The sequence below is a fragment of the Sturnus vulgaris genome, chromosome 7, assembly GCF_052056855.1.
Source record: "Sturnus vulgaris isolate bStuVul1 chromosome 7, bStuVul1.hap1, whole genome shotgun sequence".
In the NCBI taxonomy this organism is placed as follows: domain Eukaryota; kingdom Metazoa; phylum Chordata; class Aves; order Passeriformes; family Sturnidae; genus Sturnus; species Sturnus vulgaris.
This window is the reverse complement of record NC_142249.1, coordinates 41,676,092-41,694,098: the sequence shown is the minus strand read 5'-3', so window position 1 is coordinate 41,694,098 and position 18,007 is coordinate 41,676,092. Positions and strand designations below refer to the sequence as shown.

Sequence of the window (18,007 nt, the reverse complement as noted above, 5' to 3'; positions counted from 1 at the left end):
CACCGGGAAAATGTAAATACACAAGTTAGCAACATTTTAATTTAATGTAATAAAGAGGAAAAAGGAGGGGAATCTCACTTTTAACAGAGTCAGCACTTTTCAGATTTCATCCTTAGGGTTAACATCAAGTTTCCTATGAAGATAAAAGTATTTTTCAAACTAAAAAGGTGTTTTAGCATCACTGTATTAGCATGAAAGTCAGGACCACCTGAAAGGTCATTTACTGAACTCGTTGAAGGAGGGCTGGGTCACCTCTTACAAAAGGTGGATTACTAATAGGTACACTCACCTGGCCCAGGCCCCCACTGCAGTGTCTGTACCCACACCAGGAACCTCATCCCTGGCTCCTCCAGTTCCATCACACGTGGGATGAGGAGGGGTGCCAAGCTTTTTACATGCCTACATCATCCTTTCCTACGTCTCTAAATCTATCCTGTAGATTTTATTTATTCAAATCCTGCACCTTCTATTTTGTGTAAACTGGACTGATGACCAATCTCCACATTTCATCCAAATAATAGGAAAATTCTCATAACATACCTGGCTCTACACATGACAAGACAAACCCAAAATTACCAAGCTTGTGGGATCCACCTGGTAATAGATTATACTTCCCACACAGCAATTTAACATTGGGGAAACAACACTAGAAAAATGCATGAGAAATACCTGTCGAAATACAATTTGTTACAATGCCCAGCTAATAGCAGATGCCACACAAATCCCAAAATTACTTGTTACTAACTTAAAGTTCAGTAATTTAAAACATGTTAGCTACCAGAACAATACTTCAAAATTACATGACATTGCCTGGTATCTACTACAGTATAAAACAGGCTGTGTCAGTTTGGGAGTGGAAGGAAGACGACCTCTCACAAGTTTGTCAGTGTAAAACACATAAGGGAAGGTCCTGTGAAACCCCACTTTCATTTTTTTAAAACCTCCGAGTTGTACATTTTCCCCTGCCATGCAGCCTCTGGACAAAAAACTTTCATAAGCATCAATCAGCACTGGAGTTCTTACTCAGTGGTCAATGTAACCACAGAAACAACTTAAAAGTTTTAAAAACACAAAAAGCTTGGAGAATGAAAATCAAATCCCAGTTTAGCTGTATCTAAGGATGCAACTGAATTGCATAATGAACTACTTTTTTTCCCTTTAGATACAAAAGGATACAAGGATGGCTGTCTATAGTAATGATTTTGTTGAGCTTAATAGTCTAAATTATAACTCAAAGATCAAATTAATCGTATTGGATAGGGAGGATAACTAAAATGGAAACCTTCACACCTGTCTATATCAGTATTTAACATATTAAAATACATCTAATTATTCACTCAATCTAAGTTGCTTAGAAATCAGAAGAATGCCACTTATGTTACCAAAATACATGTAAACTGAGTTTGATGCAGATGTGGGAATTCAGATCATTTTTTAACACGGAAAAATAGGACCACTACCTTTACAACAGTGAGAGCTAAAGCAATGAACATGCAGCCTTTTGATCCTGGATATTGAGAGCAGCTGCAGAGAGAACCATGTTCCACGGATTCCCTCAACAGGCCCTTCTGGGATGGCCTGTTTGGTCTGTCTCTCCCTTAACCTTTTACTGAAGTAAAACAAGACTCAGCTCACCTAAGAAAAATACCTGATATAAAATCATGCTACAACAGAAGAAATCTTAAATTCTGTAGTTCTGCTTTAGATGTTTCAAAAAGAAAAAAAGTGAAAGATGCTGTTGCTGACCAAGACTCCCTGTGAGCCCCACGGGGTGAAGGACAGCACCATGTCCAACATTTGGATGTGATTACACACTACCACAATTCAGAAGGAAACTACACGTGGGAAAAAGAAAACAGTTGTACCAATAAGGGAAGTCCCTTCCAGAACCAGGCATCTCCATGTGTAAGCAGTAAGAAACTGTTTAAGGATTACCAAACCCAGTGGGTTTGATATTCTTCCAAGAGAACTGACAGACAAGCGCACACAGAACTCTGTAACACGGCTCAGTGACTGGGTACAAGGTGCTTCATTTCCATTGTACAACACTAAGCACTGCCCGGGAAGGGCCGTGCCTTTCAAAACTGAACTGTGTGTGTGTGCTTGTGCACACAGGCAGCCCAGGCCCGGCGGGTGAGCTCCCAGTGTGCCCAGTCACTCCAGTACCGAGCAGCAGCTGCAGGAGCCATTCCTGCCCAGAGGAGCCCCCGGAGCCTGCCCGGGCTGCCACGGAAAATACAGCCGTGAGAGAAGAGCAACATCTCATTCTTTTGCTCTCCAGACTCTGGGAGGACCAGAAAAAGAGAGAAACTAGCATGGAATGGGAAGAAAACACATTACAGCCTGAGTAAAGGAAGCAGTGAAGTGCACTGAATGAGAAACGACCCAGGCAAAATTAGAATAAATGGTTCAAATGGCCAACCTTTGCCAACTCTGCTTGTACTTGACATTATTTGCTCACTTCCTGGCATTTATTTCTGCACTCTGGATTACTTTATCAGTACACAAAACATGAATGTTCTCCCGCAGCTCTTAAAAAAAAAAATCAATTTTAAAATAAAATAGTGAAAAATAGAGGTTATTCAGACCACTGAAGTAATTTGCATATGTATTTCAAGGGCAGGATTTTTTTTGAGGGAGGGTGCTAACATGTACATGGGCTACATAACTGGAATTAGCTTCTGAAAAGATATTCACCACATTAAAAACTCAGTGCTCAGAAAAAAAGCTTAAGCTCTTAAATAACTGACAAGAGCAGCTGAAAGTGGGCAAAGCAACACAAGATAATAAAAACCAGCTCCATATTTTAAGCATGAAACAATGCTTCTTCTATTGCAAGATATTTTTAGAGTAACAACAAAAAGTCAAACTGAAATTTAAAAGTACTCCATTCCAAGTTCAATGTTCCAGACAGTGAATGTGTACTTTATGCACCACAAATGCCCTTTGTACTTAAAATTCAAAGCCTAATATCACAGAGCTTTTAGACAGAAAAATCTAATTGGATTTACATATTTAGATTTTAAAAGGCAATCTTATTTTATTTAATGACCTTTCAGCTTTCCAAAATGGTACCTGAAGCCTTGACGCCCTCAGCTCAGTTCAGTGTATTAGTCAGAAATGCTGAGTGAGATGTAATGCAAGACAGGGGAGTAAAATCTGCATTTAGATGACCACAGTCAGCTGAGAATCAAACCCTTACTGCTACAGGTAAGTAATTCTTAAAACACTCAGTTTTAAAATAAAGATTAAATAGTGGGTCTGGGTCTTAACAAAAGATTTTCTGCACAGTTTTCTGCACAGCAACTTCACTTTTCTTTTCAGAGTAGCAATTTAGTTGCCACTAGCAATAAAAACAATAAATAAATAATAATAAACCAAACAAAAAACCTCCGAACCCAGTGACAGTGAATTTCAGCACATTTCTGTTTATCACTCCAAGTGCTGCATGCCAGGCTTGCAGCAGGGGCCTGGGAAAGGAGAGGGAGAAAGTCAAGCAGGGATGGTGGAACCTCATCCAAGCCATCACAGCTCATGCCTTTGAAAGCCATTTCACCTATGAAAAAGAGTACTACGTATAATCTCAACTTCTTAATTGTATCTGATGATGTGAATGAGAGAGAAATTCTGAATTTGGAGATTTCATCCAATTTGCTCAGTATACAATATTCCTAAAGGGCAAGGCAGACAAACAAAAGTAACTAATGACACATCAATCTACAATGGAACATAATGCAGAAATAAAGGCTCCATTCTGTACAAACATTCAAAAGCCTGTACACTCGTACTTCAGTCAAAGATACCTGGATATAAGAGGAAGGAAACTAATGCAAATGCAAACTAAGTGTCAAAGAGTACTGTAAAAATTCAAGTCTGATCTACCAGATCTGAAGCAAACAAGACACAAGAAAGATCTATTAATATGGACCTTTTTTGCAGACCAAATTAAAAAAAAATCGAAATATGCAGGCAATCACTGAAAGTCTGATGTATACAAATCCATAAGTACTTCAATAACTTTTATTTCAGAAATCAAAACCACTCATCTTGTTTCTCCAGATCCTCTGCCTTTAAAGCACTACCTTGCTACATTCGAAACATTATCTTTTTGTTGACATAATAATCTGTCCCCTCTTATTTCACCACTGCTATTAGTATCTAACAAGCCTTGAAGCTGGAAAACCTAAAAGTCCCAACTACTTACCCCACTGAATTTCTACTGACATCAATGAAGTTTCCAGGCATACCATGCACTACATTAAATGTTCAGCTTCTGATGGGATTCAGTGCAGGAAGAGCACAGCAAACTAAGCACAATACTGCCATTATTCGTGTTCCTTCAGGCCTGATATTGGGTCAACAGAACAACAACACTCATGCTACTGCAAAGCTATCTGAAATAACTGAGCATGTTCTGTAGAAACTTCCTCTACAGGGTTTTACTTTCTTTTTAAACTAAAACACATTACATGTATTTTATACTGGATGATCTTTTGCTTAGTAAGTAAAAAGAAAAAGCAGATTCTCAAATGCAGGCAAGCTGCTGACTTTGGGACAGTTAAAGAAAACAAATGCAATTACATACTGGAGAGCAGCTGGAAGTACAAAAACCTAACAGGAAATACTTATACAAATTTATCTCTGAAGCATTTTTAAGCATTTAAGAATGAGTAGCTCTGTAGAATTTCTAAACCAATCGTAATTAAGAAGTATTTTTTGTTTATATTCTGAAGCTTATGTATATTCTTTATATTATCACCTCACCTCATCATAGGCATAGACAGGATTTACAAGTAACCTGGTAGAACCTGAACTTGAGTAAGTCTCCTGATTGCTTGAACTGCATCACTAGCACACAAAATTTCTATGCTATATTAAAATAAAAACAGCCAGCTCCTTTCAGCTGAGGCCAGAAGTAGAAGATCTCCTTGTGGTTACAGAGGTCAAGTCAAAAACCTCAAGGAAATAAACTGGACAACAAGTAAACCTCTATGAGAACACAGGAGAGAGAGCAGAAACACACAATTCTATGGTTGGTAGAAAGAAACACAGGGCAGAAATAGACAAAGAGCTGAGATTACCTTAACTCTAGAAAATAAAGTGCATTAAGAAAATAAAGCAAAAGACAAAGAGCAAGGAAAGAGAAGGTGCACCCTCAGCAGAGGTGACAAGGTGAGAGCTCTGCCAGGCCCACTGCAGAGACACCTCCAAGGAATCTCTAGAGGACTCAGAAACTCTGGAAGAGTTTAAAGAGATAAAATTTATCTGATGACAATAAGATAACAAAGAGGAGAAAGTACCACTTTTCACTTTGTTTCTGAGACTGACTAAAAACCTTGAGAAATAAGGGGAAACTGGGAGTAGCTGCTGTGCATTTCCAGCTGTGCATTTCCAGCTGTGCATTTTACAAGAGACACGTAAACACACTGATTACTTTCTGGGACACAAAAATTAATCTTCCTGTTTACCCTCCTCCTCTTGGTTTAAAACATTCCTCACATAGTTTTCTGTAACTTTAAGGTTTCAGGTGCAGACTGTGGGTTTTTCCTCCTAAGGTTCTGTCCTTTACCAAGTATGTATATCACTGATGCAAGGAAGGACAAGCGAAAAGAAAAATCAACTTACAGACAGTTATCCCTGTTGTATGGAAATAACTAAGTCTGAAGAGCTGTAAAGACAGGTTTCTTCATGCTGCAGAAAACCATAAAAAACCTGGATGCAGAAAAAGTTGTATGTCTGGGTAAAAAAATGAGTTTGTTTGAAATTTTGTTTATTTAGCACATCTATTTACCTAAGTAGGATACCAACCACTTTGTCTTCAACTCAACATTTAGAAATAACTTTCATAAGTTTTGCTTGCAAAAGCTGTTCTACACATAACCTGCTGCCTACACAGCTCTTCTCACCTGTGTTCATGTATATTTGCACAAATTGGTAATTACATATGTGCATGCTTGAACACGCTTATTTTGCTTCATTTAGATTTTTTCTAATTCTACAACAGTCACCTACCTACCTATCAACACCTCCCAGCCACATCTATATAAAAACATTTTAACAAAACGTTTGTAGAATCTCTACTGAAGCAACTGCAGGGTCTGAGCACAAATATGAATCTCTAATTACTGCTTTTGGTGCTGCCAGAGGCATCATTTTACCAAAAGTGACATTCCCACATGATCGAGGCAGAAGTTATTTCAACAAAGACATTCTACAAATCTTCAGCAGAGCACTTCAGTCTCTTTCTGAAAGCATCAATACTAGCTCTTGCAACCCTCTTTTTCAAGGTAACATTGAATTTAAGAATCTATTAAAACCTACAATCAATATTACCAGCAGCTATATTGAAAAAATGTTATGCAGAGCTTCATCTCTTAAGCCCTTATGTCAGGGCAAATGAAAAATTCTAATATTAAAATCCATACAAGCTACTGTTAAAAAAAGCACCGATTTCTTTTTGTGCTTTAACCCTTTTACACTTTTTAATATTCCAGCTGTGCCTGCCTTCAATCCATTGCTACTCGCACTAGCTGCACACGGCCAGCAGCTGTAAAAGCCATCGAGCAGAGCTCACACACACAAACAGGAAGCTCTATTCAGTCACACAGCAATCAGCCCTCTCAGCTCCGACTTCCAGGCGTTCCTTTCTCGCAGCCCATGGGACAGCTGGGGTTACTTCAGTTCAAGAAGAAGCTGCTGCAGCTCAGCCTAAACCCCTTCCAGTTGGACTGGAATGGTCACCCGTGGTCAACAACCCTGGTGTCCTCCTGGGCTGCCCACTATGACCACGGAGCTTCCAGCACCTTCCAGCTCCTCAGCATCCCTCCTAAACCACGAATATACGGAAAAAAGACCAAGCAGTCTTCCCACCTGTGCTCAGGTGCCCCTGCTGAGATGCACTGTCTCCTTCCTCCCACACTCAGAAGCTCTGAAAAACCTGGAAACTTTTCCAAAACTTCATAAGAAAAATCAGGCCCATGTACCCCCAGAGCTGAGAGAAGCATCTAAATTTACTACTGCATTCCTGTCTCTAAGGGCAGCTGGAAGAATGGCCATGTCCATGGCTTATTCCTCTAGTCAGCTCCCATTGCTGGGGTGCATTTTCTCTTCAGAGAGCAGGAAATTTAAAGCTCTTGCTGCTATTCCATATCCAAAGGGCAACGAAGTGGGAAAACTCTACAATCAAAAAAATCCTTCAGTTTCTCCCTGTTTTCATTTTAAAGGCCAGGGAGATGAGAGAACGAAAATAAGCTCTACAAAGACCAACATTCTTTGCCTTGCTTCATATCTTTTCTAAAAGTGGAGAAGAGTCTTACAGCTGAAAGAATTGGAATGTCCTTTGGAACAACAGAGGAAGCTGATAAACTGGACATAACTTTACAGGAAGTCCTGGAGTAACACAGAACAGAATAAAATGCACACATCTCTCTTCAAACTTTTCACATCACCTTCAAATACAAAAAAGTACCAAAATCTCTGAAATCCAATATATAAATAATTTACTTTATTTTAAAAAGCTGTTCCTGAACTCCTCCTTGCTCTAGCTCTCATCAGTCAGGCATTATTCACCAAATTTTCCCAACACTTGGTTTCTATTAACATCTAATTAATACATGAAACTCTAGAGCACTGCTTAAAAAACAACAAAAAACCCCAAACAAATAAGCAAACCCACCAAACTAAAAATTAAACCAAAAATCTCCCCTTGCTGCTCAGAAATACAGCAGCATTGCATTTGCAACAACAGAGAAAAATATTCTTTTGCACACATGAATACAGACAGATGTCATGAGATCCTAAAATAAAATGCCATGCTTTCTGACCTACAGGAAAAAGGTTTTTCCAAGCTTCAGATTTAATCAAAGCCTGGTCAAAGCTCCGTTCTAAACAGCCAAATTTTCCTTTTGAGCCAAGACCAAGTTCCATCTAGTATTTTAACAAAAAATGTACCAGTGAAAGCCTCACCACAGGAATCTTTAGCCCACTCTGTTTAAACAATCCCAGCTGGTGACTTCAAGTCAGCAGCACATGCAGAATGAACAGGATGCCTTTGGTCTTGCTCTGTGATCATTTCAGTGCAACTCTGATCTAGTGTCAGTGTTTTTTCCAGTCAGCATTCCATCATTCAGTCATTTACAAAGGAACTGTGGCAGAGCACAAACTTACAAGACCACAGAAATTTCTTGAAGAACAACATATTACCTGCCAGATGAACTCAGCACTGGCTTTTGCAAAAGAACAGTGAAAACATCCCCCCTTTGTAGGGCTCAGTGCAACTGTATAGGTCTAAAAGTGCAATGCAAGACACATATATAACTTGCTTTCAAACAAAACAGGACTGCTGTTTTAAATGTTCCAATAAACAAGGATGTGGCAGCTTTATTATGCTCTGTTCTTTATATATTTAAGAAGTATTCAGATTTATTTGTATTTTACTCTGGGAGTAAGAAGTTCATGTTGTCAAAGAGCATAAATTTATTCTTCTGGATAATCAAACTCATCAGAAAATCAGAAATGTTAGTCTGCATGAACAATCTGAAGTTAAAAATGTAACTCTGAAAAACAGGTAACTTCCACTCAGGTCCATGATCTTTCCAGGCACTGCAGCAAAGACTTCAGCACGCCTGGCACAGAGCAGGCAGCTCACAGCAGCCACCAACACCTGCACACCCACAGATACTGCTCCTGCTCCACAAGCACTGCTGGCCCTTCTCTGCCCTTGAAAATGGCAATGGGAGCTCTCAGGTACCCTTCTTCCTGGAAGGTAATGCACATAAGTAGTGGCCTACTAAATTGATGGTTAATAGTAAAATAAGTTTTATTTTAAGTAAGATTTGTTGATAATGATTACTTTTATCTTCAAAAAGTCCCTGTACTTAAAGCAAAAACTAGAACATAATAGAAACCTAATAACCAGCTTAATAACTTTTCACCAATTCAATGACTTTTTTTTTCAAAAGACATACATAATAAAACTTCTATTGCCCATACCACATAAGCAGTGTTGAGCTTTTTATAACATAGTGAATAACCAGTTTGAAGTGCATTTCTGTAGCTGAGGGGTCGGCAGGCCTGGTCCCAGGCAGCACAGCACACCCAGCCTGCTCCCAGCATTTCCAGGACCACAACCAGGGCAGCACAGCACACCCAGCCTGCTCCCAGCATTTCCACAGCCACAACCAGGGCAGCACAGCACACCCAGCCTGCTCCCAGCATTTCCACAGCCACAACCAGGGCAGCACAGCACACCCAGCCTGCTCCCAGCATCTCCAGGACCACGTGCTGTCACTGGAGCTGCAGGAACAAGTGCCCTGGAGCTCTATTCCACCTGCAGCTCCTGCTCCCCAGGCAGCAGCTGGGCAGTGAGCTGCCCCCGGGCCAGGCACTGCTGCACCACAGCACAGACACTCCTGGGTGTGCAGTGCCCAACTCATCTGGTATAAAACATTACAGTAATATTCATACCTGGGTCTTTTTTGGTCCCTTTGCCACCCTCTCGGCTCTTTTTCAGAACGGCCTTTAACATTTTAAATGCTGCTCCTAGAGAATAAGACAGAAACAAAAATAAATGCAATGTCCATTCACACAAGTTGAAACAAAAAACAGATGGGAATAAAACAGTGAGGGAATTAGGAGAAAAGTTTTGATAGTCACATTTATTTCTTACAGTGTCACTTGGTTAAGCAAAGTATTGATGCACAATGAATATTTCAATACCTGAACTAAGCAACTAAGAGTTTGCTGCATTATTACAGAAAAATGTACCAGAAGACAGCATTCTCCACATTCCACATCCAATTGCAGTTACAGGGCTAAACCTGAATAAGTTGCTGTAAGACACTCCAGAAAAAATAAACTAAAATCAAGCTCTAACTCCTGACTGGAGTTCAGCAGCCTGGTGCCAGCTGGGAATGCCAGCTGCAGGACTGTACAGGGGGATAACAGCAGGACAGCACCAGCCCCATTCTGTCCCACACACAGCACACAGGGCACCTGAGCAACAAACTCCTCCAGCCCCCAACGCCTCCTCCTGCCACATGGCACACTTCACAGTCAACCTCAAGCGAGCACCAGCTGCAGATTTCAGAGCAGTATGAAGTATAAGAAAAATATATTCGGGCTGATAAACCTGAAGACAGTTCTTTCACATAAGTAACTTCAGTTACAGAGCAAGGAAAACAGAATGAGAGGAATTATGAAGAGTACTCCTTCCTCAAAAAGCTTTCTGGAAGCATCTGTGAATCATAATTTCATTTGTTTTCTCTATTGAAAAATTCAAAAAAATATCTCATTTTAGAAAACTTGCAGCATGGAATATGCAAGAAGAAGGGGGGGGGGGGGAAAGTAATCTCGCTATACTGTCATATGTAACACTGCTACAAACCCCACATGAAATCAACAGAGGAAGCAAAAGTTTTCCATCCAAAAAGTATGGATTCCTCAGAAAGGAACAGAATCTCTTTGTTTGAGGAAATAAAGCAGAGAAATCAGGGACAGTGCAGGAACTGTGCTGAGGGTGGCACTGCCAGGTGCCACACACGGGCCCAGGGCACACAGAGCACTGACACTGCTGCCCCGTGCGCTGCCACAACCAACACGCTCTGCAACACTTCCAGCTGCTTCCCCAAGGATGGAAATCAATCGGCCCTCTCCAATTTCAGCACCAAGAAAACTGAAAAAGCTCACAAACACATCCCCAAAACTGGATCATCTAACTGAAAAATGAAATGCACTAAAAGGAAGCAATTTATGATTACTTACTGGATAAAAAGCAAAACACATTTATCAAAGTCAGCATACAGAAACCACCTGCCATGTTAGAAAGCCTGCATTATGCAATGGTAGGAGCTGGAGCTGTTCACGAATTTCAGAATCTAAGGAAGGTATTTTACATATATATAGCTAGAATAGTGGCGGGCGGGAAAAAAAAAAAAAGGAAGACCTGAAAAGTCACATATTGTATTTAACTTTTTTATTTTGTAAATACAAGAAATATGAATTTTCTATTAACCAGAACAGACAGGCTTGATATATAACTGAAACTCTACAGTATATGTCATTCCTCTTCTTAGAATATGGGTAAGTGTTAATGAGAGAACCAAATAAAAGGAATCAAGGACAATTCCATCCTAGATTTTCTCTTCTTGGAATTGAGGCCAATTTCCCTACTGTGCAAAGAGCTCTTCAAGGATCTATTCCAATACAGAACAGAACTGGCATGCAAGAGGGTTGATTCAGACCACATTCCGAGCAGATATGAAAAGTGCCTATGAGCTGGAAATAAAGTTCACTTCCTTCCTTTGCAGCTCCAGGTAACGCATTTCTTCCTACCCATGGTTCACACCTCAGGAACACCAACTGAAGTGAACAGTGATAGTGTGCATTTATAATTTCTCATCCCTTGAACCAGGCACGAGATATTAGATCTTGTTTTGTTTTCAGGATAACTGTAAGAATACAGTAATGCTGGCACACTGTCTTTCTAAGCACACAGCACTTTCTGTCTCCTCACAGCTAAGCTGAAGTAGAATCACCCCCTGACTCAGACTTCAGGAACCCTTTCAGCTACTGCAAGTGCTTCACTTTGGTAAACACCTCTAGTTCATGTTTTCTAAATTCAAATTTTTAAATTCTGTCATGAAACCACTTATTTGGTGTTTGTTGGTTTTTTTAAAGATTTTTTTAATTATCATTCCCATTTTAAAATGGGTATTAGATATGGACTTGTTACCCCAGAGTGCTAATAATAACATCCCAAAAGAACTCTTCTGCCGGTGGAATTGAAGGTGCTGTCAGCTGCTGACAAAGGTGCATTCCCAGCTCACACCAAGAGCATTTCAAACGGGTGCTGTCCTCCCACCAGTTCAACTGTTTGTGGTCACATACAGAAGACATTCCATACAACTGCTTCCTGCTCAGAGCATGAAGGGAAAGGGCAGAAAGTCCCTCAATTCAAGAATTTGTAATGATCAGCTTCTTTATAAAAGCCTTATAAAACACAAGTCTTAGGTCATGGAAAGAGTCAGGAGTGCAGGCATACACAATAGTTCATTTCTTAACCTAAGTTAAGCACTTCATTACCTGAGGAATCTCCTCTGAAAAGCAGAGATGGAAAAACCCCTGCACATTTCTCCTCAGCCTGCAAGTCTCTCCTTCAAACTCAGCAAACTCCTTGTGTGGGAATGTTTTCCATGTAAAGCTACTACTGAAGGCACCAACATCAGGAACAGGAGGATTCACAGCTCTTGTTCCACCTCCCTCACCTTTCAGAGGGTTCTTTTCAAAGATCTACCCACAGGAGTTCATCACTACTGCAGAGGCCAAATAAACTAATCCCACATGACAGGTAAGCACCTGAGCTAATGCCCACAACTCCTGACATTTACACTCCTCACATTACTTCCCACAGCTGTGTTCAAGCTTCCATATTTAGATCCTGAAAAGCCAGTGAGCATTTACTTACAAAGAAATAAAGGGCAGAACATCTTAGTCTACTGTCTCCACAGAAGTACTTAAGGATTTGCCACCTTTCAGTGTGAGATTTATTAAACACATACTTCAAATAATCTGTATTTTTAAAGTGTATTTTGCACTTTTGAATCCAAAGATTCAAACATTTGAATCCCAAAATCCTCAGCTTCGAAAGAGAACTTCATTTAGTCAGAACTGCTTTCACTGCCTACAAACACATTCAGAGTGTCATTCTATGTGCTACACAGAAAAGCTCCAACACTTCTTTTTTCTAGCAAATTCAAAGTCCTTTAGCTGAACTGCAGACTTCAAACAAGAGGAATATACAGCAAAAAACAATACTTAAAGGAGCAAGGTATTACTGATATAGCAAATCAAGACAATAAGTAAAAAATCCTTTAAAATTACTACATTTGGGCCATCAATAGCTAGCATTTTGTAATAAACAGTCTCATATCCCCAGATATGAGACTACTAATTAATGAATGAAGAAACATTTGAAGAGAACAGTGTTTTCACTTTTTCTTAAAGATGCAACTTCCAGTGAGATATATTTCTGTTATAATTCAAATGCATGAATGAAAATGATAAAGCATCCACTGGAGAGGTCTGTCCCTGACCCTTTGTCCCTACAGCCAAGTAGCAAGTGGCATAGATATTGTTTCCGATATTTAGCCAGACCCACTAAAGTTAAACAGTTATTATTGAAGTATTTTTATACAATACCCTAAACAATTATGGCCTTTACCCTTTGTAGGTGCTTCTCATGCAGAAAGACCAATACAGGTACAAAACTGATACAATACTGACAAGCTGTAGTACATTTGTGTCATTTGCTCCTCACTCAATCATCTAATTATTATTAAACTTACCTATGAAATACTCCACATTTTCTCCATCTCACCCGACCCACTGAAAGCTATGCAGCAGTTTAAAAGGAAACTGCAAAAGAACAGCAAGGTTTCCAGTTTGCTGTTCACTTCTGAAGTGGAATTATGCCCTGAAGCACTATTAAAATACAGTAAGAGGTGAAAGATGAAGAAGTGTGAGAAAAACCTCATTATCACGTTAGCTGCTAGAATGTGCTTTTGCAGTAGCTTTTTCCCACCACTCTGGATCTACATTTCATTTCTCAGGTGCCACAGATGTAAATATTCTGCCCTGCAATCACCCAGTTTTCTGCTCCCTTACCCTTATACCAAATGGCTGATTATTTTGGCCAGTGTCCCTGAGGGCTGCCCACACGGGGGAAAAGCTGGTCACTTCACTGATGTCCAAAAATCCTGGGAGGTGCCAGACGCTGCAAAAATGACTCTTTATCACCATGTCAGAGATTACTGCTCCCCAGCCACTCGTTACTACCCTGAAGCACTGAGGAAGCTGATCTTCACTCAAGCAGAGGGAAAGCATTCACAAGCCAGAACTATTCACATCAAAGGTCATAAGCCCTGCCTGAACCAGCCCCAAGGATTCAGCAACCATGCAGATGGAGAATCACAAGTGGAATCACCTGTCTGGCTACACTGGGAAAGAAGAGCTGTCAACACAGCCTGAAAATCTTACCTGCTCACAGCTTTTCCTCGTAAGAAAAATACCTGGCCACAGCAGAGGTGTTTTAGACTTCTTGTTCCCATTCTGCTGAGACCCTCCAGAGAAAATGCCAAGACCACAGCGATCTACCTTTTTTCTACAGACTTCTCCCTTTCTCCAGTTATGACTTACAAAACAAAATTAACACTAACTAATCCCAAGAAAACCCCAAACCAGGTCAGTATTATGTCCAGAACACCAAAGAGGTGACTATTTTCATCATCACAGCTACTTTGCAGATTTTCAACGAATCTAGTATGAGTGGGATTTTTATTTTTTTAAAAGAAACATCACACTAATACAGACAGCTGTATTTTTTTGAGCAATAATACAAGATGATGCTGATAAAACTCATCATATCTAGTTCCAAACCTCCTATATTCTTCATACTTCTTATCAGGTATTTTCAGGATTTTATTCTCTGCTTTTTCATTAAATTTTCCTCCTGTTACACTAATAGTTTTCTCCTAACACTACAGATCTCTATTTAAACATAGACCAGAACATGCACCTGTATTTGGTGTCAATCTTTTATTCCCCATGTCAGCTACCCTTAGAAATTCTGGGACAGTATATTTTCTATAAACCCTAATCATAAAATAGCTGACCTTGAAATGGCTGGGAATCACAGCCACTCACTTTTTCTAGAAATCAAATGCAGAGTTCCATCCAAAATTTGTACACAGACAACACGTTACTTACTTCCTGCTTCACAGGCAGAGATTAACATATTTTTTACTAAGTAAACACTTCTGAAGGTTTTAATGTGGCTTTTAAAATATACTACTCTGATGACAAATGGATGTTGATGTTTTCTTCCTTAGGACAAGGAAGCTTTAGCTATTAGCTCTAGTTACTAGAGGTGGAATGGTATGTGTGAAACAACAGCTTGAGATATCCAAAGTGACATACTAGGACTCACTAGGACTTCTTTGATTAGGGCAGAGTCACAGACTGGCTGAGGTTGGAAAGGACCTCTGGAGGTCACCTGGTCCAGCCCCCTGTCAGGGCAAGTCACAGAAGAAAATCTTGGAAACCTCTATCAAAAATACAAAGCAAAATGATTTCCTTCAGATAACATAACTGTCTAAATGGATCCCTGTGCTAGTTTTGGATTAGACTAGTTTTAGATTAGTTAATAATAATTAATGTAACATGACAGTACCTCCTGCAACCATCCTCCTCCTAAAAAAAAATTTAAAAAAGCAAGTGCTAAGTGACCCTATAATGTGGGAATGAGCAGGAACAAAAAGCTCAAACATACTGGACTGCTCAGGACACATTTGCACAACTACACACACACAAAAAGAAGGGTATATATCTTTGTGGACAAAATAAATTAGCAAACTTTGGAATTCAACATGAACATTTTTGAGGATGCCTAAAGAACAGACATTTAAGTCACATAACACACAAAGTATGTTGGGTATCTGTATATACTGCCTCTTCAAGCTTAGAGCATCTCACAACATATGCCAGCTCCCAGCAGCCTGCAGGAAGGGAACAAACTTGTTTCCATCTCACCTAGGACGAGCAAAGCCCAGTTTTCTCAAGGTCATGCTGGTGGAGCCTTTACAAGATGGGCAGGGGGGTCAGCCCTGTGCTCCTGCTGCCTTGTGCCAGATGCAATTCATCTTCTCTGTGCTTAGAGGAGATGACATAGCAAAAAAAGAAGGATCCCACAGCAGGTACAGAGGAAGGAAAACCACTCACACCTCTGAATCACAACAAACTGTTAGATTAGCTTGGCTATTTCCTGAAATCTCACTCATTGGAATGAGGCAAAACACAAATATTACTCTCCCTGCTTTCCACCTCAGATGCTGGGATGGTGCATTTTTCTCTCTTGTGAAATGTCAACCTTCTATTTTTGATTACCTGCTTGTGTTATTTTATGGACAGACTCGAGTATTCTCCTGTAATGTAAACTCTAAGGAAACACTCTAACATCCACGATCTCCCAACTCCTTTTCCCTTGAAGCACTTTCCATTTCAATGTACAAGGCAGTGGCATTGAGAGCCCTCATCAGAGTATTAATATCACCATTAATATCACCATTAATATCACCATTAATATCACCATTAATATCACCATTAATATCGGCTGTGTGCACATTCCTGACAGGCAGCACCTCCCCAGGGGGAGCACACCAGGCCTCCCCCAGCCCCAGCCTGGCATGACTGGGCTCTCTTTACACAGACCCCACACCAGGGAGATCGTTCACATGAACCAGACACACACGCGAGGTGGAACTCCTTGTCAGCCTCTGCAGAGCTCAAATTAAGGCCAAGAACATGGAATACCCAGAACATCCCGGAGTATCCCAGAGTTCACTCAAGAAAAATGAAAGGCTTGTCTATACAAGGGGTAAAGTGCTTCACATTCACATCCTCCCCCATCCTGCAATAACTCCCTGGTGTAGACAAGATCCAACATGCTCTTACCAAAAATATGAAATACCCGGCAAGCCCACATTTATTAAAATTTTACAGTGGTCCTGTTGCTTTCAGTAATTAAACAGCCAAGCACCACTAAAGCTTCTAACTCAGATGCCAGAAAGCATTCCTTCCACAGGCAAGTGTCCAAAATAAATAAATTTAAATCCTCACAACCAGAATTTGACTACTAGTGGAATTTTTATATTTAAAATAAAAAAGTTATTATTCATTAAGATCTTTAGTCAGTGTAAATCCTTACAAGCTTGCCAAGACAGTACACACTGGGTGCCCTTAACGTGTTCCTGAGATGCCTGCAAGACCCACTGTACATCACATGTGTGGAGTTCAGTGATATACAAAGAGATGCAACACCAACAAGAACTCACTCAGCTCAGAATCCTGCCAACAGAAGAAAAACTGCAAAGAAACAAAATCCAGTTTTTCTCCTGGGGAAGGCAGAGAACTGAGGAAAAGAAGCTCAAGCAAGGCTCACTGAGAAGAAAAGCACATGTTTTTTCTCTTAGCTAAGACGATGAAAACAGGTAGAAAACAAACTAATTTCTACCAGATTGAGGGGCAGTGTGAGATTGCTCAGGTGCCAGAGGGACACACAAAAGGAGCTTCTGGAGAAGCCCTCAGTGAGACCCAAGGCAGTTCTGGGGCACACACTGCACACAGGGTGCCAGAGCCTCGTGGAACCTTCTGCACGGGCATGGGAGGAGCAAAAAGAGAAAAAAGTCCTCTCTGACAAAGCAGTCAGCATATTCCTCCGGTGCAGACTTTTACAAAGCTCTGAACTCCAGCAGAACAAAATAATTCCATGTCACTTTTGTTCTCCTTTCCTTATTGTCTTTTAAGGACAAAGTGCAATGTTTTTGGTCAGGGAAAAAAACCAACATTATTAATTAGGTCTTTTTTCCCCTCAGACTTTCAAACCATGCCCAGCACCTCAAAATGAGTGTAAAATACTTTATAAGCTGCTGCCACGAATCACTGGGTGACTTATTGCAAACTCACAGAAAATATCTGGTGACATACCACAGTAGCACAAAGAATGGCTTAGACAGAGAATAAATAAACAAAAGCACACACACCAGCTCTGTATTGCGAGAGTTTTGAATATACCAGCACCATTGAATTCTGAAACTGCACAACAGATTAGTACATGATACTAAAAGGCACAATGTTCCTAGACTCCATTCTACCTTTGCCAAGTACCATTTATGTGAGAATAAAGCCAAGTTTTCCCTTTATGTCTTGTCACATTGTCTCCTAGCTTTTCAAAGTAATTCTTGCATGAACACAAACATTCTGTATCAGTAGTTGGCAAGTGCTGAAAATTTTACCTTACCACGCCTACACTTTGCAGTAGCAATATTCCTCTTCAAATGTTCAATTGATGGAAAATTTTGTAGAAAAATCCAGGAACTCAGTCCTTACTAACACAAAAAAAATCCCTTGGCAACCTCAGTGGTATTTAGCCCAGTGTAAAACAGACCTTGAAGCA

General features: G+C 40.2%; 1 protein-coding gene across 7 annotated transcripts in view; it reads right to left on the bottom strand.

Moving 5' to 3' along the window:
• Nucleotides 1-18,007, bottom strand: part of TANC1 (tetratricopeptide repeat, ankyrin repeat and coiled-coil containing 1) — a 71,278-nt gene that overhangs the window by 35,654 nt on the left and 17,617 nt on the right. For all 7 annotated transcript variants that reach the window (XM_014890623.2, XM_088168495.1, XM_088168496.1 and 4 more), the window contains one exon: nt 9,466-9,540. In XM_014890623.2, coding sequence (XP_014746109.2) covers nt 9,466-9,526 — 61 coding nt within the window. In that variant the 5' untranslated portion in view covers nt 9,527-9,540. Of the gene's footprint in view, nt 1-9,465; nt 9,541-18,007 lie in introns of those variants that run through there.